At 41.0% G+C, this 23,426-nt stretch overlaps 1 protein-coding gene across 5 annotated transcripts in view; it reads right to left on the bottom strand.

Annotated features, from left to right (window-relative positions):
• Nucleotides 1-23,426, bottom strand: part of LOC110507545 (limbic system associated membrane protein) — a 1,153,754-nt gene that overhangs the window by 30,070 nt on the left and 1,100,258 nt on the right. For all 5 annotated transcript variants that reach the window (XM_021587598.2, XM_021587594.2, XM_021587597.2 and 2 more), the window contains one exon: nucleotides 13,927-14,159. In XM_021587598.2, the coding sequence (XP_021443273.1) occupies nucleotides 13,927-14,159 (233 nt within the window). The remainder of the gene's footprint in view (nucleotides 1-13,926; nucleotides 14,160-23,426) is intronic.

The following is a 23,426-nucleotide window of genomic DNA, read 5'->3' as shown; positions in this document are numbered from 1 at the left end:
GTCATAAAAACAGCACTGCAGTGTGTCGGCTAGCAGGAATCTGATTGAATCTAGCCCCATGTCCTGATTGAAGCCATGCTCACCTGCCCCTTTGGCAAAACATTTCTATAGCTAAAAGCACCAAGAACGCAGATTCTGGCAGTCAAACCAGCAATCAGAGCAGGTAATCAATTTCCCTTGATTGCTCTCCGTTCTGTGTAATAATGTTGGATTAGGTAAAGTGCAGGCTGGGATGGGAGGGAAAGACTATTAACTTGTCTCTCCAGAGACAAGCCCTTTGAAACCCTGTACTTTACAGTCATTTGGATTAAACAAGCAACGGGATCAAGGTACTTTATTCAATTTAGTCTGATTGATAGCTAGGGTTGGGGAGTAACGGATTACAAAAAAAACCTGCAACTGTAATCTGTTACGTTACCTGCAAAATTGTAATCAGATTACATTAATGTTTGAAAAACTAGATGATTACTTTGAGGATTACTTTTAAATTCAGAAAGGATGTTTGCGTAAAATAATATTTGACACTTCTGTTTTCTCAATGACATTCAAATCAGCATTGAAAAAAGGCGCAAGTTTAAGTTTGTTCCACCTGAGCGAGTCTGACCACAAGTCAGAGACCACTATGATGACACACCAAATGTGTTTGATGGATCTCAGGAAAAGAGCAGGAATAGGCTTTTGTAGGCTACAGTCCAAGCTATGTCTTCCAATGGTGCGACTGCTGCCGGCATCCAAAGATTATCCAATTTGAACGCTTGGGAGGTAAGGATGACAGCAGTGGTGTCGTCTATGGCATTACGGATATCACTTATTATTGATATCTAAATAGCGCATTGATGTGAATCACACTTCTGCTCTCTCATTTAGCTATTTGTGCCTTACAGATTGTGGTTGTTGTGGATGGCTGTTCACAAATCTACATGTGTATTTGAACCCAATAATGGTTGAATTGAGGAAGTTTAAACGGCCTAACAATCATTGTTTTTGAAACCAGTGACCAGTGAAAAATGAGCTCTTGCAACAGCTGCATAGTGCGGATCCCAGCCTATTGGAATAAAAGTTCAGGCTTTAATTGCTCAATTTAATTCATGCTAATGGACACATGCTCAAACTTGCACACTTTAGATAGATTTAAAAAGGGCAATCTGTAGTTGCTACATCCATTTTTGGATTTATGGGATTACACTAAGGAACCCGTACAACAGTGTTATCAATGTAAGCATTCCTTTCCTTTGCCTTAGGTTCAACTGAATATCACATGCCTATCAAACAGTTTTGTTGTTGTGTTTGGTTTGTGCTTACATCTGGTAAGAGACCACCGGTGAGTTTAAAACATTTTTTATTTCATGCCAACGTACATTGTTACATTTACATAACAGCAAAAACATGTATTTTTTTTACTGTGTGGTCAAATAAAATAGCAAAATGGATGTTCCAATTCTCTGAATAAGAAATGAGAAAGCTATGGCAGCAATCTGTACAGAAAGACTACATAAACACTGTTAAAGTAGGACTGATTGGACCACCAGACTCCAAGTTGCACTTGATTATCAAACAAGAACAATGCAGTTCTTGGTTAGTATGCGGTTCTCTTCTATTTCCATTTCAACTTGATGTAACGAGAAGCAATCTGAACAAGAATCAACCAGACCCAATGGCATTGACTGAGTGACTGATGTTTCTATCCAGACTATTAGCCTGGCTTGAGCTTCATATACTCTGACTGCTAGTACTGAACAGCTGTGGTAGTGGGGAGACCAGGGAGATATCTCACTGTATCTGAAAACCTCCCAGTGTCAAATCTGTCTGCTGTTTTGGTCGACTGCCTTCAGTAAGGATGGATTAGCCTACTCCTCTCTGTAATGCCTTAGGCATACATACATGTACTTACCAAGTGGCAGTGGCGGAAAAAGTACTTAATTTTCATACTTGAGTAAAAGTAAAGATACCTTAATAGAAAATGACTCAAGTAAAAGTGAAAGTCACCCGGTAAAATACTACTTGAGTATAAGTATAAAAGTATTTGGTTTTAAATATACTTAAGTATCTAAAGTAAATGGAATTGATAAAATGTCCTTAAGTATCAAAAGTAAAAGAAAAAGTATAAACCATTTCAAGTTCCTTATTGTAAGCAAACCAGACGGCACAATCTTTTTTATTGACAGATAACCAGGGGCACACTCCAACACTCCAACATAATTTACAAACAAAGCATTTGTGCTAAGTGAGTCCACCAGATCAGAAGAACAAGGGATGACCAGGGATGTTCTCTTGATACGTGTGTGAATTCAACCATTTTCCTGTCAACAAGTAACTAGTACTTTTGGGTGTCAGGGAAAATGTATGGAGTAAAAAGTACATTATTTTCTTTAGGAATGTAGTGAAGTAAAAGGAAAAGTTGGCAAAAATATAAATAGTAAAGTAAATATACCCCAAAAAATGACGTAAGTAGTACTTTAAAGTATTTTTTACTTAAGTACTTTACACCACTGCCAAGTGGTGCACTTGAATAGCTTTTCAGCTGAAAGAAGAAATAACAAGCACGGACACAATATGTACCAGTACACTTAATAACTAACCAATACATTGAAAGCCTCTCCATTTAATAATTGTACATCATCTGTTGAGGTATAGTATTGTAATTATAGCTAGTTGTGTGTTGTTAACAACAGCACTCACACATCTATGTATAAACCATAAAAGACTGTAATATCATAAATGCAGAGACAGTTTCCTAACATACTGCACCTAATGGCAGAATAACCAAGTACAATGATGATTGTCTATATCTACAGAGAGAAAGGGAGTGGGAGAGAGATGGAGAAAGAGAGAGACTGAGGCCTCTAATGACTCATAATCATTACTGAATTCTCTGTAACATTTCTCATAAAACCTAAAGTAACAACATATTATCTCAAATGTCTACAATATTGGCAGAACAACAACTTCTGGAAAACCTTTAACATGCATTTTCTCTCTCTAATATTGAGTTGTCCCCCCCCCCCCCCCACCCCCACCCCCAGAACGGTCTCAATTCGTCGGGGCATGGACTCTACAAGGTGTCGAAAGCGTTCCACGGGGATGCTGGCCCATGTTGACTTCAATGCTTACAAACATTGTGTCATGTTGGCGGGATGTCCTTTGGAGGGTGGACCATTCTTGATACACTCAGGGAACTGTTGAGCGTGAAAAACCTGGCAGCCTTGCAGTTCTTCACACACTCAAACCGGTGCGCCTGGCACCTACTACCGCACCCCGTTCAAAGGCACTTACTGTAAATCTTTTGTCTTGCCCATTCACTCTCTGAATGGCACACATACACAATCATAATCAGTCATAATTGACTTGAGGCTTAAAAATCCTTCTTTAACCTGTCTCCTGCCCTTCATCTACACTGACTGAAGTGGATTGAATAAGGGATAATAGCTTTCACCTGGATTCACCTGGCCAGTCTATGTCATGGAAAGACCATGTCCTAATGTTTTGTACACTCAATGTATATTCCAGAAGGAGTTTGTAGATATACACTCGACACATTGTGTTAATGTGTCAGACTCAGTGTTCAGAGCAGCCAAAGAAGTGTACTGTAGCCTACAGGATATAATAGGGGAATGTATAGTGAACACACGTCTTGAGGACTTAGTGTGGAAATGCTATATCAGTTTTATGGCCAAACAAAATGGCCCTCTAGACAGCTGGAGAACGGAGAACTATTTTAGTCTGTGCAGTCAACTAACACATTTATTAGAAAACGCCTAACATGCCAATGAAACACAAACTAATAACAGGTGCCATTGCTGAGTCTAAGCTCTCTTTTCTACTATATTTAGATATGCGTTGGATGCTAGTCAACAGGCTATTTTCTGATAATAATCTACAGCTGTAGGATCTTAATTTGAGCCAGTTTGCTACAGCAGGAAATAAAAGTGCAGCAACAGGAAATGTGAATTATTATGTGGATTTTAATTAAGGGATTTTTTTTGGGGGGGGGGGGGGGGGGGGGGTTGATACATTTTCAGTTAGGGCAAATCAAGTCTGAAATTTTAAAGTGGAAATGACAAACTTTAGAAGCCTTTTTAAAACTCAAACACAGTACAAGTTTGCATTGTACAAGTGCATGAGCATTCTCCGCAACAAAAGATAGATCAAATTATTATCCTTCAGCATTAGTGCAATAAAAATGTTCAAACTATAAGCTTTCATAACTGATCATTAGCATTCATCACTTAACCCCATTTTGTGTGTGTGGTTATGAGTGCAAAAGTGAATGTCAAAACAAAGTGAAGTTAAAAAAAAGGTGATCTATTCAACATTTTGTGCTGTCAACAAAACAACATCCTTAATGACAGGTGCTACCCTATTTCGGAGTGACAACTATGCTTGGCACGTAACCACCAATGGATGTTAAAAATCTAATGCATCTGTTTTTATCTCAATATCAAATCATAACAATGAAGTACCTTCAGTGTGATTGTTTTCAATGAAAATTGTTAAAAAATAAACTAAATAGCTTCGTAGCAAAGAGCAATTTCTCAAGCAATAATTTTGCTAGGACTGGGAGTGGTCTGAGTAGGGAGGGAAAAACTGAAAACTAGCTGTTATTGGCAGAGAGGTTTGGAACTCTCGTGTTGGGTTAAATGCGGAAGACACATTTCCGTTGAAGGCATTCAGTTGTACAACTGATGAGGTTTCCCCTTTCCCTCTCTTATTGCTCTATTTACCAATTAACCGCCTGGTGATACAGAAACTGAAATGTCAAGCAGTTTTTTTAAACAGCTCTTAAACTAAAAGGGCATTATTATAATTTTCACAATTTCACAGTATTATTCAAACCTCATAGTGTGGATATATATATACAGTGCCTTGCAAAAGTATTCGGCCCCCTTGAACTTTGCGACCTTTTGCCACATTTCAGGCTTCAAACATAAAGATATAAAACTGTATTTTTTTGTGAAGAATCAACAACAAGTGGGACACAATCATGAAGTGGAACGACATTTATTGGATATTTCAAACTTTTTTAACAAATCAAAAACTGAAAAATTGGGCGTGCAAAATTATTCAGCCCCTTTACTTTCAGTGCAGCAAACTCTCTCCAGAAGTTCAGTGAGGATCTCCGAATGATCCAATGTTGACCTAAATGACTAATGATGATAAATACAATCCACCTGTGTGTAATCAAGTCTCCGTATAAATGCACCTGCACTGTGATAGTCTCAGAGGTCCGTTAAAAGCGCAGAGAGCATCATGAAGAACAAGGAACACACCAGGCAGGTCCGAGATACTGTTGTGAAGAAGTTTAAAGCCGGATTTGGATACAAAAACATTTCCCAAACTTTAAACATCCCAAGGAGCACTGTGCAAGCGATAATATTGAAATGGAAGGAGTATCAGACCACTGCAAATCTACCAAGACCTGGCCGTCCCTCTAAACTTTCAGCTCATACAAGGAGAAGACTGATCAGAGATGCAGCCAAGAGGCCCATGATCACTCTGGATGAACTGCAGAGATCTACAGCTGAGGTGGGAGACTCTGTCCATAGGACAACAATCAGTCGTATATTGCACAAATCTGGCCTTTATGGAAGAGTGGCAAGAAGAAAGCCATTTCTTAAAGATATCTATAAAAAGTGTTGTTTAAAGTTTGCCACAAGCCACCTGGGAGACACACCAAACATGTGGAAGAAGGTGCTCTGGTCAGATGAAACCAAAATTGCACTTTTTGGCAACAATGCAAAACGTTATGTTTGGCGTAAAAGCAACACAGCTCATCACCCTGAACACACCATCCCCACTGTCAAACATGGTGGTGGCAGCATCATGGTTTGGGCCTGCTTTTCTTCAGCAGGGACAGGGAAGATGGTTAAAATTGATGGGAAGATGGATGGAGCCAAATACAGGACCATTCTGGAAGAAAACCTGATGGAGTCTGCAAAAGACCTGAGACTGGGACGGAGATTTGTCTTCCAACAAGACAATGATCCAAAACATAAAGCAAAATCTACAATGGAATGGTTCAAAAAGAAACATATCCAGGTGTTAGAATGGCCAAGTCAAAGTCCAGACCTGAATCCAATCGAGAATCTGTGGAAAGAACTGAAAACTGCTGTTCACAAATGCTCTCCATCCAACCTTACTGAGCTCGAGCTGTTTTGCAAGGAGGAATGGGAAAAAATTTCAGTCTCTCGATGTGCAAAACTGATAGAGACATACCCCAAGCGACTTACAGCTGTAATCGCAGCAAAAGGTGGCGCTACAAAGTATTAACTTAAGGGGGCTGAATAATTTTGCACACCCAATTCTTCAGTTTTTGATTTGTTAAAAAAGTTTGAAATATCCAATAAATGTCGTTCCACTTCATGATTGTGTCCTACTTGTTGTTGATTCTTCACAAAAAAATACAGTTTTATATCTTTATGTTTGAAGCCTGAAATGTGGCAAAAGGTCGCAAAGTTCAAGGGGGCCGAATACTTTCGCAAGGCACTGTATATATATATATATATATATATGTGTGGTATTTCATAGTTTTGATGACCAAAATTATTCTGCAATGTAAAAAATAGTAAAAGTATAGAAAAACCCTTGAATGAGAAGGTGTGTCCAAACTTTTTACAGGTACTGTATACAGTTTTTCCAACAATTGTTTACAGACAGATTATTTCACTGTATCACAATTCCAGTGGGTCAGAAGTTTACATACACTAAGTTGACTGTGCCTTTAAACAGCTTGGACAATTCCAGAAAATTATGCCATGGCTTTAGAAGCTTCTGATAGGCTAATTGACATCATTTGAGTCAATTGGAGGTGTACCTGTGGATGTATTTCAAGTCCTACCTTCAAACTCAGTGCCTCTTTGCATGACATCATGGGAAAATCAAAAGAAATCAGCCAAGACCTGCAAAAACATTGGAGACCTCCACAAGTCTGGTTCATCCTTGGGTGCAATTTCTAAACGCCTGAAGGTACCACGTTCATCTGTACAAACAATAGTATGCAAGTATAAACACCATGGGACCATGCAGCCGTCATACTGCTCAGGAAGGAGACGCGTTCTGTCTCCTAGAGATGAACGTACTTTGGTGTGAAAAGTGCAAATCAATCCCAGAACAACAGCAAAGGGCCTTGTGAAGATGCTGGAGGAAACAGATCCAAAAGTATCTATATCCACAGTAAATCGAGTCCTATATCGACATAACCTGAAAGGCCGCCCAGCAAGGAAGAAGCCACTGCTCCAAAACCGCCCAGGTGCAGGGGACAAAGATTGTACTTTTTGGAGAAATGTCCTCTGGTCTGATGAAACAAAAATATAATTGTTTGGCCATAATGACCATAGTTATGTTTGGAGGAAAAAGGGTGAGGCTTGCAAGCCGAAGAACACCATCCCAACCGTGAAGCACGGGGGTGGCAGCATCATGTTGTGGGGGTGCTTTGCTGCAGGAAGGACTGGTGCCCTTCACAAAATAGATGGTATCATGAGGAAAGAAAATTAAGTGGACGTATTGAAGCAACACCTCAAGACATCAGTCAGAAAGTTAAAGCTTGGTCGCAAATGGGTCTTCCTAATGGACAATGACCCCAAGCATACTTCCAAAGTTGTGGCAAAATGGCTTAAGGACAACAAAGTCAAGGTATTGGAGTGGCCATCACAAAGGACTGACCTCAATCCCATAGAAAATGTGTGGGCAGAAATGAAAAAGTGTGTGCGAGCAAGGAGGCCTACAAACCTGACTCCGTTACACCAGCTCTGTCAGGAGGAATGGGCCAAAATTCACCCAATTTATTGTGGGAAGCTTGTGGAAGGCTACCCAAAACGTTTGACCCAAGTTAACCAATTTAAAGGCAATGCTACCAAATACTAATTGAGTGTATGTAAACATCTGAACCACTGGGAATGTGATGAAATAAATAAAAGCTGAAATAAATCATTCTCTCTACTATTATTCTGACATTTCACATTCTTAAAATAAACTGGTGATCCTAACTGACCTAAGACAGGGAATATTTACTAGGATTAAATGTCAGGAATTGTGAAAAACTGAGTTTAAATGTATTTGGCTAAGGTGTACGTAAACTTCCGACTTCAACTGTACATACAGTGGCAAAAAAAAAGTATGTGAACACTTTGGAATTACCTGGATTGGTCATCAAACTTGGTCTGATCTTCATCTAAGTCGCAACAATAGACAAACATAGTGTGCTTAAACTAATAACATACAAATGATTGTATTTTTCTTGTCTATATTGAATACATCATTTAAACATTCACAGTGTAGGTTAGGAAAAACTATGTGAACCCCTAGGCTAATGACTTCTCCAAAAGCTAATTGGAGTCAGGACTCAACTAACCTGGAGTCCAAACAATGAGACGAGATTGGAGATGTTGGTTAGAGCTGCCCTGCCCTGTAAAGACACCCACAAAATGTGAGTTTGCTATTCACAAGAAGCATTGCCTGATGTGAACCATGCCTTGAACAAAAGAGATCTCAGAAGACCTAAGATTAAGAATTGTTGACTTGCATAAAGCTGGAAAGGGTTACCAAGTATCTCTAAAAGCCTTGATGTTCATCAGTCCATGGTAAGACAAATTGTCTATGAATGGAGAAAGTTCAGCCCTGTTGCTCCTTTCCCTAGGAGTGGCCATCCAGCAAAGATCACAGAGCAGAAAGCTCAATGAGGTACAGACGAATCCTAGAGTGTCAGCGAAAGATTTACAGAAATCTCTGGAACATGCTAACGTCTCTGTTGACGAGTCTATGATACGTAAAACATGAATGATGTTCATGGGAGGACACCACAGCGCTATTGGCAAATTATTCAGTGGAAAGATGAAACTACAGTTGAGGTGTTTGGAAGGAACACACAACACTATTTGTGGAGAAAAAATGGCACAGCATACCAACATCAAAACCTCATCCCAACTGTAAAGTATGGTGGAGGGAGCATCATGGTTTGAGGCTGCTTTGCTACCTCAGGGCCTGGACAGGTTGCTATCATCGGCGGAAAAATGAATTCCCAAGTTTATCAAGACATTTTGCAGGAGAATGTTAGGGTATCTGTCCGCCAATTGAAGCTCAACAGAAGTTTGGTGATGCAACAGGACAACGACCCAAAACACAGAAGTAAATCAACAACAGAATGGTTTCAACAGAAGAAAATAAACCTTCTGGAGTAGCCCGGTCAGAGTCCTGACCTCAACCGGGTTGAGATGCTGTGGCATGACCTCAAGAGAGCAGTTCACACCAGACATCCCAAGAATTTTGCTGAACTGAAACAGTTTTGTAAAGCGGAAGGGTCCAAATTTCCTCCTGACCATTGTGCAGGTCTGATCCGCAACTACAGAAAACGTTTGGTTAAGGTTATTGCTGCCAAAGGAGGGTCAACCAGTTATTAAATCCAAGGGTTCACATACTTTTCCCACCCTGCATTGTGAATGTTTACACGGTGTGTTTAATAAAGACATGAAAACATAATTGTTTGTGTGTTATTAGCTTAAGCAGACTGTGCTTGTCTGTTGTTGAGACCTAGATGAAGATCAGATCAAATTTTCTGACCAATTTATGCAGAAATACAGGTATTTCCAAAGGGCTCACATACTTTTCTCTTGCCACTGAATGTGTGTGTGTGTGTGTGTTTTTGACTGCACAACGCCTTTAAGCTCTCATAGGATAATCATTATTTTGTTCATTTCAAATAAAGTGAATTGTCTGTAGTGGTAATAATATTAATAATATAGATCTTTTGATTATACAAAAATAACCTCAAAGTGCATATGATGGGCTGAAGGGAGATGTGTGTCTGAATGAGCAGAATCAGTCAACTAATCCAACAATAGCACCGATCCCTTCAACAAAAAGCTACTATTGGGTTGTAGGAGTGAATGATTGATAGGACAAGACATTCACAGTTCTGGGGTCTAAGTCTTTTCAGTCCTGAAATTGGACCATTGGCCAGCTCTTTCACAGTTGACGATAAGAGTGAGAGCAAGACCCTAACAGTGTGAACGACCTGTGTTGAGTGGCAGAGTGCCCAAAATGAGCATACTGCTGACCTGAGGACTGTTGTAGGGCCGAGACAGCCTGACATAGGTGAAAGGACCCTATTAAAGCATAGCTGGGGAGAGGATATTGTTAGACCAGTTGCCAGGTGAGACAGAGAGCATGTGGCCAGGACAGCACTCCATTTTCCATACATAACATCTAAAGAGGTTGGCCATCTATATTACAGTCTTGAAAAGTGGAAAAAGGAGAGGCTCTCCAGGAATGATGGGACGGGCCTGTACTTATCCTCTGAAACATGGCAGCCCTACACCTGAAGCCCTATTGATGTGTCTGAAGTCACGTGTGTCCGCGGGATGGCCCCATTTAAATGCATGAGGTGCCTCTTCTACCGAGCATAAAAAAGATTAAAGGAGATGCCTTTTTCCCTCTTGATTTCAGCCAAGTCAGCCAAAGAGAAACGGAATACTAAATAGTTTCTTTCATTAAAACATCAAGGAGTCCGTTTCGTTAAGGGGTTCAAAGGCGACAGACAATATCTGCAGTTGTGTAGTGTGTCGCGTTCTCTTCCTCCCATACAGTCGCTGAAATAATGGGCAAGGAGAAGACAGCCATTCTTCTCCAGGGGGCTGGACTGGCGGCGGGGAACAGCCACCGATCCGCTTGGTAGCGGAAGTGTTAAAGCCACCACCAAAAAGACAGACTAGTAACACAATATGTCTGACAATGGCCTTGGCAATAAGGAGCCTTTCAGCAAGGAAAGGTGGGTGGGGGAGATGGCTTCCTGAAGGACCACTAAAAGGTTCCGACTGTCCCATGATAATTGGTAAAGGTCAGTTCCTCCTCCTTGTGCAGACTTCAAAGTAGAACTGCTTTACACCCCCCACCCGCTCTTTAGAGTGGCACACTGCCTTCACCATCTCCTTAGTAAGTGCCTCGGTTCACCCCGTTAAATACCACACCATTGTGATTCAGGGCTAAATGTGGACAAAGCCATTGTGGATCACCTCTGTATTGATCGGAGATAAAGGAATCACTATGGAGATCCTCTATGACGATGATTGAGATGAAACTACACTTATCTATCGCTATGAACACAAAATTGGAATTAGCTCGACAGCTATTTGTATGACCAAATAAATTGAATGTCAATCAATTCCGGTCGCAGTTGTAAATGAGAACTTGTTCTCAACTGGCCTACCTGGTTAAATAAAGGGGAAAGAAAAAAAGAAAGAAAGAATTCCTTTCATTAACTGCCACTTTGATTGACTCAAAATGTGGCATGTGGACTTCATCCTAATCATGAACTAAATAGCCAAACCTCATGCATTGAAAGACAGCTGAGGAAACCCAGGTGAAGGTTGCTGACGGATATACATACGGATATACATACGGATATACATACGGCGACGCTAAAGCAAACACAAAGTAGTTAAAATCTCGGATCGGACTTATTCGGTAAACAAGTAGGAGTTTATAGTAGTATCTCTACTCACTGCACGGTGGATCTGTGTGCTTGTCTGCTAAGACCCCGCGTTGCTGCTCGGCACTCTAATTTAAATGATTTTGATTTCTTAACAAAGAATGAAAAATGCTGACATTAATTTATAAGCGACCAAAATCAATTCTGATAAAAAAAAAAAAATGCTGACAAAGCAGTGCTGTTTGCTGCACAAAAAAACAGATTACTGCTGCCTGCTGCAATAGGAGGCATCACGGGATCTATTTTATTGACAGATTTCAATGGTCTTAAACATTTGGCACATGACCAGCATACACTAATGCACAAATTGCTCTTGACACACTGTCATATGCTCAGCAAACACCAAAGTCAACCAATGGTGTCGGGGTATCCTAGTCACACAGATTTTCAATGGCTCCACGTCAACGGCTAGCTCGGGTTGCCTCAAAATCAAAAGCGAAAGGGTTGGGAAAATCGCCATATTATGATTCATATCATGTGCAATGACCCTGTCTTTAAAGCACCGATGCCTAGAAGCGTGCTGCAAATCCATGGCTTTATTATTCACAGAAAATGTACTTTGTCTGATCATTTGTTTTCCAATTACACTGGTGTCCCTGCTTGCAGACATTGTGTCAGCTGCGGTGACATGAGCATGGTCTCTGATAGCTAACTAGCAGGCAGAGGCGGCGTTGCTGCTGCGGTTGGAGAAATGTTCATACCGTTTCATACCACTTTTTTTTTACTCAGCTTTTGGATTTTCTTGTTTGTGTCGTTGGAAGGGAAACCACACCCACTTCATCCAGGCAGACATTCCCCCTTAAGCTATGTGCAAAAAAATGTTGGGATTCAGCAGTAAATGGGTGTTGGATAATTTAATGATGTGATGACGGTGTGACTTTCTCCTATCGCCAATCTGAATTCTACTATTACTAACACAGTGGGATGTGATATGGGCTTTCAATATGAAGCCATAGTTTCAGCATGGGGGGGAGAGGAAATTAATTAAATGCTTCACATAGGAAGAAGTAAGCTGTCACATTGTTATAAAAATCACCATGGGAGTTGGCAAGACAGCATAAACAGATCTGGGACCAGGCTAATGTCAGCCCATATCCACATAACAGTTGAAGTCTACAGTAGGACTATTGGAGAGAAAAAAGTAAAGAAGAACGAAATACAATGTAGAATCAATGTTTAGCTCTAAATGTCAAAGTCATGAAATATGTGCAGATAAATGGAAACACAGGAAGACTATATGAGAAATACCAATGATCAAGCAGTGTCTAATAGAACCCAATGGGATTCTGGTAACAGGGAAGAATTTGCTGGCACAGATCCACTTAGAACACGGCACAAGCATCAATTCATGTATTGAACTTTTAGTGCTATTAATAGACCAGTTAATCGCTATGTGACGGCGTTCTCCTGTAGCTTTTGTGTGGTAAAATGCTATTTTAGGATCATTTCCATCCCTAATCACTATTTGTCTGAGATGAATTTCCAATAGGGGGTGGTGCTGCCATCAATGGGGATGTTAAGACAAAAAATAGACACAATTAATGCACAAACTATTAATGCACAAACTATTATTGCACAAACAAACACATTATAGCACATACTAATCAACGTTAATGGGTTAACTTGAATTTCAGCTTCAGGTTTGATGTGCAGCGCAAGTGTACCAAGATAAAGATAAAGAACTACTGGAAATTGCTTCAGGGGAAACGGCAAGAAACAAGACCTCACAGTGAGCGCCTCAGATCTACATTCTGTCGGGCATACTGTGTGGACAGTTGATAAGGAGTTCTTGACAGCTAAAGAGAACTCCCTGTCAGCTGTCCAGATAATATGGAAGACAATGAGATTACAGAGACCTATAGGTGGGCTGCTGGTTGACGGAGGACGATGGTGGGCTGTCAGTCTTGAGACAAGCAGCCATGCACATGGTTACCATACTAGAACGTATTGATTACTTTACATGCATAAGGAATGCACATGTTAGGGGTCAAGAAAGGGTCAAGAGGAACTAGTTGGGTGGAAAGTCACTTAGTGATATGGAAAGTTACTGAGTGAGAAAAGGGGAAGTGCAGAAAGGTCATTTCTGTTCAAATATGCTACTGTTGAATATGAATGTTCCTAAGGAGGGAGGCAACGGGCGACAGTCTAATTTCAGTTCTTGATAAGGTAGACCCGTTTCTGAGGAACCAGGACTTCAGGCTACAGGGGCCTGAAGGTAGAAAGATGGACTTGTGTGGCTTGTATGTTGTCTTTGCAGCTGTATGACACAGTGAGTAAACTTGGTTAAAGCTTTTTCGAGTCGTCCGTTTCAGTTTTTACTCTGTTTATTCCGAACCTAACAATGGCCAGGTTACTGTAAACTTTTACGGTAAAATACACTTTTTGGATTGATTGATTGGTTGATTGATTGGTTGGTTGATTGATTGGTTAATTGTGCTAGTGCCTACCTTGGACAATGAGATGGACATTAGAGGTCTTGGACTGCTGTTTGGTCTGGATAGAGCATGTATAGGAGCCCTCGTCGTACACATCCACTTTCTGGATGCGAAGGCTGTACTCCAGCTGGCCCTTGTTCACCAGGTCCACACGCGGGTCCAGCGACCACTTGTCCTCCCCAGCGAAGATGATGTTGGATCGGTTGAGCCAGGCAACTTTGGACACCTTATCATCCACGTAACACCTGGAAGGAGAAAAGAGAGAGGAAATTAACCAAGTTACGAATCAGGTCGATTTGAAAAGAATTATGCGTCAGAACCGCGTGAAATTAATATTCAAATCTATGTAGGTCTATTGTATATAGGCAGTCTATATGTAGTGACCAAAGATAAACAAAATATGAATTATTGGAATGAAAATTACTCCTCCTAATCTGAGGCATCTCTGAGGGATAGCTGAGAACATGCTAGCAGATACCCAGAGACTTCCAGTCATTGCTCTAACGCTAGTTAGCAAGTGCGTAAGCGTTAGTTAGCAACTTTCTTCAAACTACACGCACAAGTTCATCTGACTCTGGGGAAGTAGATCTGACAATATCCCTTTAAGCTCGTTCCTATCTCTCCAGTTCTTCCTGCTTTGCTCTCTCTTCTGATAAATGTATAATATATGCCATTAAGCAAATGTTTTTATCCAAAGCGACTCACAGTCATGCGTGCATAAATTTTTTCATATGGGTGAACCCAGGAATCAAACCCACTATCCTCAGTTGGTAGAGCACCCTGCTCTACCAACTGAGCTACAGAGGACCACAGCTATATGTAGGTGAACAGTGATGGTTCTCCTCTTGATTCAAAAGGACATCGGTATCCTCTTGTTTACCTCGGCTTGTTGCATGCTGTCAGAGCATTACGCCGTGTATAGGTATGACGTCTACGACTGTGTGTTAGAGCGCCTGCTTAATGAATAAATGTAAGGGGACGTCTGAATCGATGAGAATGGATATCATGCATAATATAACATGGCAGACATACGCCGGAAATGCAAATTGAAAACTCAGCCGCTCGACACAGTATATCGGGTGTATTCAAAACAGAAAGTGAATTAGTCGGGGAGCAGAAGTTGTTTCACAATGACCCTGAGAGATTCTCACATGCAGTAGTCACTACTGTGGCCTTTCCTATTGTAGGAGAGGTGGTTTATCAGCAATCGGGAGGGTCACCATCTTAATAACGGCCCGTATTTGTAAAACGTCTCAGAGTAAGGATGCTGATCTAGGACCAGTTTTGTCAGAAGGGACCTGATCCTAGACCAACACTGCTACTCTGAGACACTTTTTTTGGAATATAACCCATTCCAAAACAAACTGCACAAATAACCCTAATAATACCCAATAGCCATGACATCACTTCATGACATCTGAGATACTGTACATGTCTCTTAAATAAAGCTTTTTCCAACGCCTTTATCAGCCAATAGGAACCCGTTCTAACCCTCTGCCCTCCAATCAGAAACACCCTGGACTCCCCGTCAGGTGAGCAGAACTACAGCAGGAGCACAGTAGTTTCCTCATCGCGCTTCACAAACCCTCCGCAGGCCCCCAACGCTCCCTGGCCACTGCATGCAGGGCGCCAGCCAAACCTTTTTCCTGTTCAAACTAATAAGCTGCTGGCCTAGAAGGCATGTGGCTCCTGCCTCCCTCCCTCCCTCCCTGTCTCTAAGCAACCCCTGTTTTGGCGAGCAGCAGGCAGGTGGTGAGGCAGGCAGGATGACAGGGGTCTGGTGGGTTTGACGGATGCCTGTGCTACTGAGCTGAGCTGGGCCGCGGCCATGCTGCAGGGTTCGCTGTGGGGGAAGTCCACAGCTCCCAGTACAGGCAGCAGATGCAGAGTGGGAGACTCTAATGAGAGGGGAGAGGTGCCACGCTCTGGCAGACAGCTACTCCCCCTGTACTACATACTTCCCCCAGCAGAACTGAACCATGCTGAGGGGGTGTGAGGGGGTGCTGGGAGGCACAGCTGCACTACAGGCAGGATACGAAAAACACTGAAAAAACAACCAGCTCACTTACATAATCACACCTGCTCTCTCTCTCGCAATCAATAAACCTGACCATACCCCCCCGTAACACTGTTTTGATTAAAAGAATGGAGAATTATGTCGGCAGGTCATGGGCTAACTACCTTTCTACTTTAGTTTGTGAGGGGGGCTGTTCCTTTAACAAGTCTTTCTGTTTGCACGTGGCACACAGAGGAAAAAGGCAAAACCAGGTCATATCTTTTCCCCTTACAGCATTTCCTCGCCCCAGATACGTTCTCGGGAGCAGGTTAAGTGTATTTCCGGGAAGGTGGTCGGTATTCTCCAAGGACATGGCTTAGAGGGAACAGTGCATTCGCTTAAAACCGAGGAGGAATAGAAAAGCCCTTGGTAGGTAAAAGAACAGAGCAGACGGCACCGCATCGGATGCCAGATAAAAACGTCTTTAGAGGACTAATGATTTCACACGTTCATAAACAACCAGGTGATTAATTAGCCATGTTTGTGTATAGTGTACATAATAATCAACCTACTAATTCATTTCACATGTCTGCCATTAAGAAAATTCTGTTAATATTACCGACGCTAGGAACTACTGGCATACTGTTGAATCGATGCAGACGACTAAATTAAGCAAAGTGGGTTGAAACACAAATCATTATTGTTCTTGTAAAATTGTGTTGACAGAGTTTTATTGTGAGGGTCACATTAATTGCTTTGATTCAAAAGGAAAGTGTGATGTTTTTGAAGGTTGCTTATGAAATCCACCGAGTGTAATGATGCATTTAAAAGAAAGATGATGAGGGTGAGAAAAAGTCTCCTTTTATTTATAGACTTAAAAGGAATTGATATCATTAGGGGGGGGGGGGGGGGGGACCCAATGCCCCCTGGATCCGAATCTAGCCCATAGGGTGAAACCTGCGGGAAATCAATCTATCCTAGATGCTACAAATACAACAAACATAACTAACTGTACAAGGAAATAAAACCCACAGTGGCAACAGAACACACATGTTGTACACTGAAGAAAAGGGAGAAATGTGGAGAGAAAAAAGGAACAAAAAGATTGGAGGCTGCTGGTTACCTGAGGATGCTCCTTTCACCTTTTGGTGCCTCCTTTGAATTACTTTTTCCCAGAACACTTAGCGCTTTCTGTTCAACATGATTCACTCAGAACAGCCCCCAGAGGAAGAAGCTGTGTGCTTGTGACATAAATGCATCTGGAAAGATTGAGACCCTCTCCTTTGTCTTTGGGCATTTTCCCACAACAAAGCCTTTAAATAGCCACAAAACATTGGAACATTTCCCCATCATGCACCTTTTCTTGCTCTCCTGGTTCACATACATCACTGTCTGAATAATCAGTCAACTAGGAGATTATTATTTTGAGATGCATCCTCATAGTACAGTGACTGCTGGTTTATCTGTCTTGCAAAACCAGTTGTGGAGGTGAGAAAAGATTGCTTGAGTATAACAACTGTGAGATAGATGATACCTCTGAGAATCCTAGTCAAGGGGATGTAAGGCAAGGGCATCCTGCTTCGATTAAACCTCCTGAGATGCGCTCTCTCCACATTGTGCCTCCATAACAGAGGATAAACCTGAGATGAGTAACCTCTTCCCTCACCGTAAATAAAGCATTATATACATTAGAAAATAATTTGCTGTAAAACGCCCTCGGTATGATCCATAGGGAAAAACAATTGAGGACATGTTAATACTGTACTCTGAGGAAGAGAATGTAACAGCAAAGGAGGTAAGGCTTCTGGACAGCAAGGGTATTGGAGTATGCTACTGTGAATGATTAGTATTCACTCTACATATCACTGGCTGTGGCTCCATTAGCACAGGTCCCTATGAGGCCTTTGCAGTAGCGCTCTCTCTGCTGCTTGTGGCTTTGAGGGAGGGCTAAAGGTTAGATTGCCCTGGCACAGAGGCCTCTAATTACCAAGACTTGACAAGGCACCTGTCATCTTGAATAAGAAGACCACTCAAGTCTTGGTATGAGTGGTACTGTTGAAATTGCTTACTTACAGTATTACTTGTCTGGAAAGTTGAGAGGTTGGCAACTACAATGGCCATCTTCTCCACATTCTGAGCGCTCTGAAGAGGTTGTGAGGTGCACCTGAGGTTTTTATGAATACACTCCAAGATGAATTGATAGGCTTATGCAAGATAAAAATGTATCTTAAAGCTGTATTATGTAACTTTTTGGGCGATCCAACCCAATTCCCAGACATGCTAGTGATAGATCTGTCATTCTCATTGAAAGCACGTCTAAGAAGCGGTAGATCTGTTCTGTGTGCGCTATTTCTATGCTTCCCATTCTTGAGCTTCGTTCTTGCATCTTTTGCTTTTGGTTTTGTACACCGGCTTCAAACAGCTGAAAATACAATATTTTGGTTATGGAAAATATATTTCACAGCGGTTTAGATGGTACAATGATTCTCTACACTATACTTGCTTGTTTAGTCAAGTAAACTGAAATTAGGCGAACTATTAGAATTTTAACAACCAGGAAATGGCGGAGCGATTCCAGCATAGTGCACCTTTAATATCTAAAGCGACCGTTTCCTTCAACCTTGGGGTTGCTGTTTGGTCAGTCTGTGTCAGCTGTAAAAAAAAAAAAAACTAAAGTGGGTGTTTTATTCATTCCCTCATCTTGGTCCACAAGTGGAAATACCCCACATCGAGTGTTATCCAAATAAAAGGCTATTCTCCTCCCAGTCCGGACAATGGCTAAGGTTTCTCTCTACTCTCAGCCAGCCAGTCCTGGCGCTGGCCAATCAAAGCCCAAGAGAAGTGTACAACAGTTCTCAAGTTTGAAGGTCCACTAAGTTTCATTTGTGATAAATGTCCTTACTGTACACAGTCTTGACACCAGCAGTAAAACATGCAGTACAAGGTTGGATTGTTTGTGACCTATGTAGACAATTGCAACAAGACACGGTAGTCTGTTCTGCCCGACAACAGTGTTGTGTTATTTATTTGTGTTAATGCAGTGGTCTTTAGGTCCAAGGCAGAGAGCTACCTTGATTAATAAGTAAAGAATTATTAATACATTAAATGTTATAGTGCTCCCAATATCTCCATAATTGTGTGTGCATGCATGAACTAATTTAACATGCGTACATTAGCCTAATGGTTACATGGTTTATGCAGAGTTCTACATCCTGTGTTATTGATGTTACTTTATGATTAAGTTATAAGTGCTATGATTATACACTTTCCATATTCAAAGCATTTCAGTTTTTTTTTACAGGCTATATCTTTAACTGAAAAACATGAAACAATATGTCAGGTACGTAAAAAACTAAACATGGTCAGTTAAAGTGATTATTTGTAAAGTACGACATTACTGTGAGTCACACATCGCAGCCCTGACAGACTGAGGTGAACAAAGAAAGATGGCTGGTATGAAAAAGTGGAGAAACCGGAGCTAAATTTGTCGTAAGCGAAAGCCTGGCTATGGTCTGGATAAAAGTGTGCTCTACAGTCGATGTTTAAAGGACACATCTGGCATCCCTCAAAATGCCTCATCTCCATATCTGAAAGGTGGATAGATTGGGAGAAATAATGAGCGTGGTTGGAAAATGAATGATCCATCCAGCTGTACATTATATACCCACACTATTTCAGCCACGGTATATACAAGCTTACAGATATTCCATTAATTGCTTTCTGTCTGAGGAGGGCAATGGAAGGGGTGGTGTGGCACTGTTCCATGAGATAACGCCAAGACGGTCCTGGTGTGTGACTGCAAGAAGAAGTGGTTTTCCGTGCTTGAATTCATGCTTTCTCTCACTATGAAAGAGTGGAAAGCACAAGGAATATTAATAACGCCGTGAAATGCATGGCTGCCACAAAATAATACACACAACGGAATAAATGCAATTTTATCAGGCTGATAATTAATCACAAAGGTGTCGACGCTCGCAGTAAAATTTTCCTGGGTGTAAATCTGTCTTCCTGCAAATATTCCAAGTTAGACAAGGAGGAAGTGAGTTTCTCAGGACAGATGCCACCCAACACACTACAACAGATTGCCTCAAGACAAACCTACCAGTCACCCAGATGATTACTGAGAGAGCAACCACTTAAATTACTCTGAAGTTGCTGATTTTTATTTCAGTTGACAGCTGGCGTTGAAGCACTCGCTCATTTCAAGTGAAAAACCCATTTTGTGGGCCTCAGCGTTGCCAATTTCTTGCTGTCACAGGTAGCTGGGAATTGACTTTGGAACATGCGGCATATCACTTTAAAGTGACGGGGGAAACTGGTAATCGCTTTACGCTGGCCACATGCTCCTGTCGCCTCTTATAAGAACCTTGTTCACTCAGGAAAGAATCCTTAAACCTAAACGCACTTGGAGGGGGAAGAATGAGGATTCGCCCACTATTGTCTCGCTAGCTCTGGCTCTGGAGTGGAGGGGTGTAGAGATGGACCATACATTACAGACACAACCAAGAGGTTTCTTGCAGACACCATTACACCATATGAATTAACAACAAGGTGAACCAGGACCGGAACAAACACAGTTATCAATTGAGACAGGCCGCTGGTGTTTTGGGTAACTGTTTTTACATCCAGAACAGGTTGAGATTGTTTCTACGGTAACAGATTGTATCAGACATGTGTCTAAACCATATCTGAAAGATCATTTACAGCAACTTTTTAAACCAATGTATATTAATAATAGCATACACATGATCTCCCGCAAGAGTGGAATTTCACTGAATTTGAGATTGGGGAATAATCATGTTAGCAGAAAATGCAGTTTGAGAATATGAAGAATTGACAACATCAGCAAGATATTACAGTGTTGGGTTGATGAGTTGAAGGATTGTCTGTTATTATGCTAAAAGTAGGCCTCGTTTACACTCGTGACCTATCTGCGCAAAGCACACTTCTGAAATATTGAGCATCAATGTTTTCCCATCCCAGATCTCAGAACTGTTTTGTAGTGAATTCTTCTTTCATAACCCATGAAGGTCCTCACCTTTTAAAGGTATCTAAAGTGCAGAGTGTGAAAACCCTGAAACATTTGTAAATCAGTAAGTTTGGACACACCTACTCATTCTTTATTTTTAGTATTTTCTACATTGTAGAATAATAGTGAAGATATCAAAACTATGAAATAACACATATGGAATCATGTAGTAACCAAGAAAGTGTTAAACATATATTATATTTGAGATTCTTCAAAGTAGCCACCCTTTGCCTTGACGACAGCTTTGCACACTCTTGGCATTCTCTCAACTAGCTTCATGAGCTAGTCCCCTGGAAGGCATTTCAATTAACAGGTGTGCCTTGTTAAAAGTACATTTTTGGAATATCTTTCCTTCTTACAGTTTTTTTATAATCACTTTGGCACTAATTTCGGAACCTTGATGTCATTTTTCAAAACTCGAGACACAAACCTCACAACCGATGATCAAAATGCACATTTTTCAAAACTCTAACACTTTTTCCAATTGCTTGGATACAATACACATAAAGCTAATATCAGTTCATTGAACTAAAATCACCTGTTCAAAATAACACAACTTAACATCAAAGTATTACCATTTCAAAATGCAATTCACACATTACATCTGAGATGACTGTCTATTCATTTAATTACAATGATCTAACTATATTCCATGTTTAGATCATGAAAGTTTCAGGATAACGAGATCCACTGACACCAATTACCGAACCAATTGGAATATATTATCTATGGATGTAATATTTCATCATCATTCTTTATCAGACACTGTTTCCATGGTTCCATGTACCACTTTTCCAGACCATGTTTTCAGATTTTACATTATTGTACACTTTATTAGGTACACCTACCGAGTACTGGGTAGGACCCCCTTTTGCCTCCACAACAGCCTGAATTATTCATGGTGTTGTGCGTTACAGTAAGAGATGCCCTTCTGCACACCACTGTTTTAAACAGCTGTTATTTGAGCATGTGTGGCCTTTCTGTTAGCTTGAATGAGTCTGGACATTCTCCTCTGACCTGTGTTTTTGCCCACAGAAATGCCGCTCACTGAGTGTGTTTTGTTTATCGCACCATTCTCTGTAAACTCTAGAGATTGTAGTGCGTTAAAATCCCAGGAGGGCAGCTGTTTCTGAGATGCTGGAATCACCATGTGTGGCATCAACAATCAGACCACGGTCAAACTGGCTTAGATTACTCATCTTGCCTGTTCTAATGTTTGGTCGAACAACATCTAAAGCTCTCTACTCTATATACTCTATATATTGAGTTGCAGGCAGCCACATGATTCGCTGTTCGAATGTAACTTTCCTTGATGAGCTAAATCAGGTCTGTAGAGCTGATGGCATGACCTATGTAATTGTGTGGGATAATGTCAGGCTCCACCATGCTCAAATGGTGCAAGCATGGTTTCAGGCCCAACCACAGTTTTACCACCCTGTACTTACCCCCATACTCTCCTGTCCTTAACCCGATTGAGGAATTTTTCTCCACATGGAGGTGGAAGGTATATGATATAGGCGCCCTCACGAACAAGCCGCCCTTCTCCAGGCCATGGATGGTGCATGCAATGACATCAAGGCAGACTAGTGTCAGGCCTGGATTCGCCATTCCCGAAGATTCTTCCCAAGATGTTTGCTAATGATAACATCCATTGCTGTGGATGAGAACCTATGGCCAAATCCACAAGACAGGGTTGCGGGAAATAAAGAAGTACAGTAATCAACCCTTTGTTTGGCTTTTTACAGTAAGCCAGGTGAGGAACACCTTTTCTTTTTTGGTAGCTTAGTTTTGATTTGATTCCAAGAAACCTATGTTGTGATTTTGTAATATTTTATCAATACATTTCAGATTTTGTTCAATGATTCCAGTGTCTGTAATATTCTCTCTACTAGTCCTTTTACAGTGATGTATTTACATGTAGTAGCATATTGAAACATGTATCACATATTTTGTACTACAATATTTAATGATTGTACGAACAACTACACAGTGAAACTATCGGTATCTTGTGTGTGGGTGATCTAAATGAATGTTACTATGGTATTTCATGATAAATGAGTTATTTGAACCAATGATTCTGCAAGTGTAAGGTTTCTTTAAAGATATGAATTCATAATGCAATGTTTTGAACATTGGACAGCCTGTATTTGTGTCTAGAGTTTTGAAAAATGACCACTATGTTCTGAAATTAGTGCCAAAGTGATTGTAAAAAAACTGTAATGCGTTTGAGTCAATCAGTTGTGTTGTAAGGGTGGTACACAGAAGATAGCCCTATTTGGTAAAAGACCAAGTCCATATTATGGCAAGAACAGCTCAAATAAGCAAAGAGAAACGACAGTCCATCATTACTTTAAGACATGAATGTCAGTCCATGCGGAAAATGTCAAGAACTTTGGAAGTTTCTTCAAGTGCAGTCGCAAAACCCATCAAGCGCTATGATGAAAATGGCTCTCATGAAGATCGCCACAGGAAAGGATGACCCAGAGT

This window comes from Oncorhynchus mykiss, chromosome 27 (assembly GCF_013265735.2).
Source record: "Oncorhynchus mykiss isolate Arlee chromosome 27, USDA_OmykA_1.1, whole genome shotgun sequence".
NCBI classification, from domain to species: domain Eukaryota; kingdom Metazoa; phylum Chordata; class Actinopteri; order Salmoniformes; family Salmonidae; genus Oncorhynchus; species Oncorhynchus mykiss.
The sequence above is the reverse complement of the archived record's forward strand: the minus strand, read 5'-3'. Positions and strand labels throughout refer to the sequence as shown.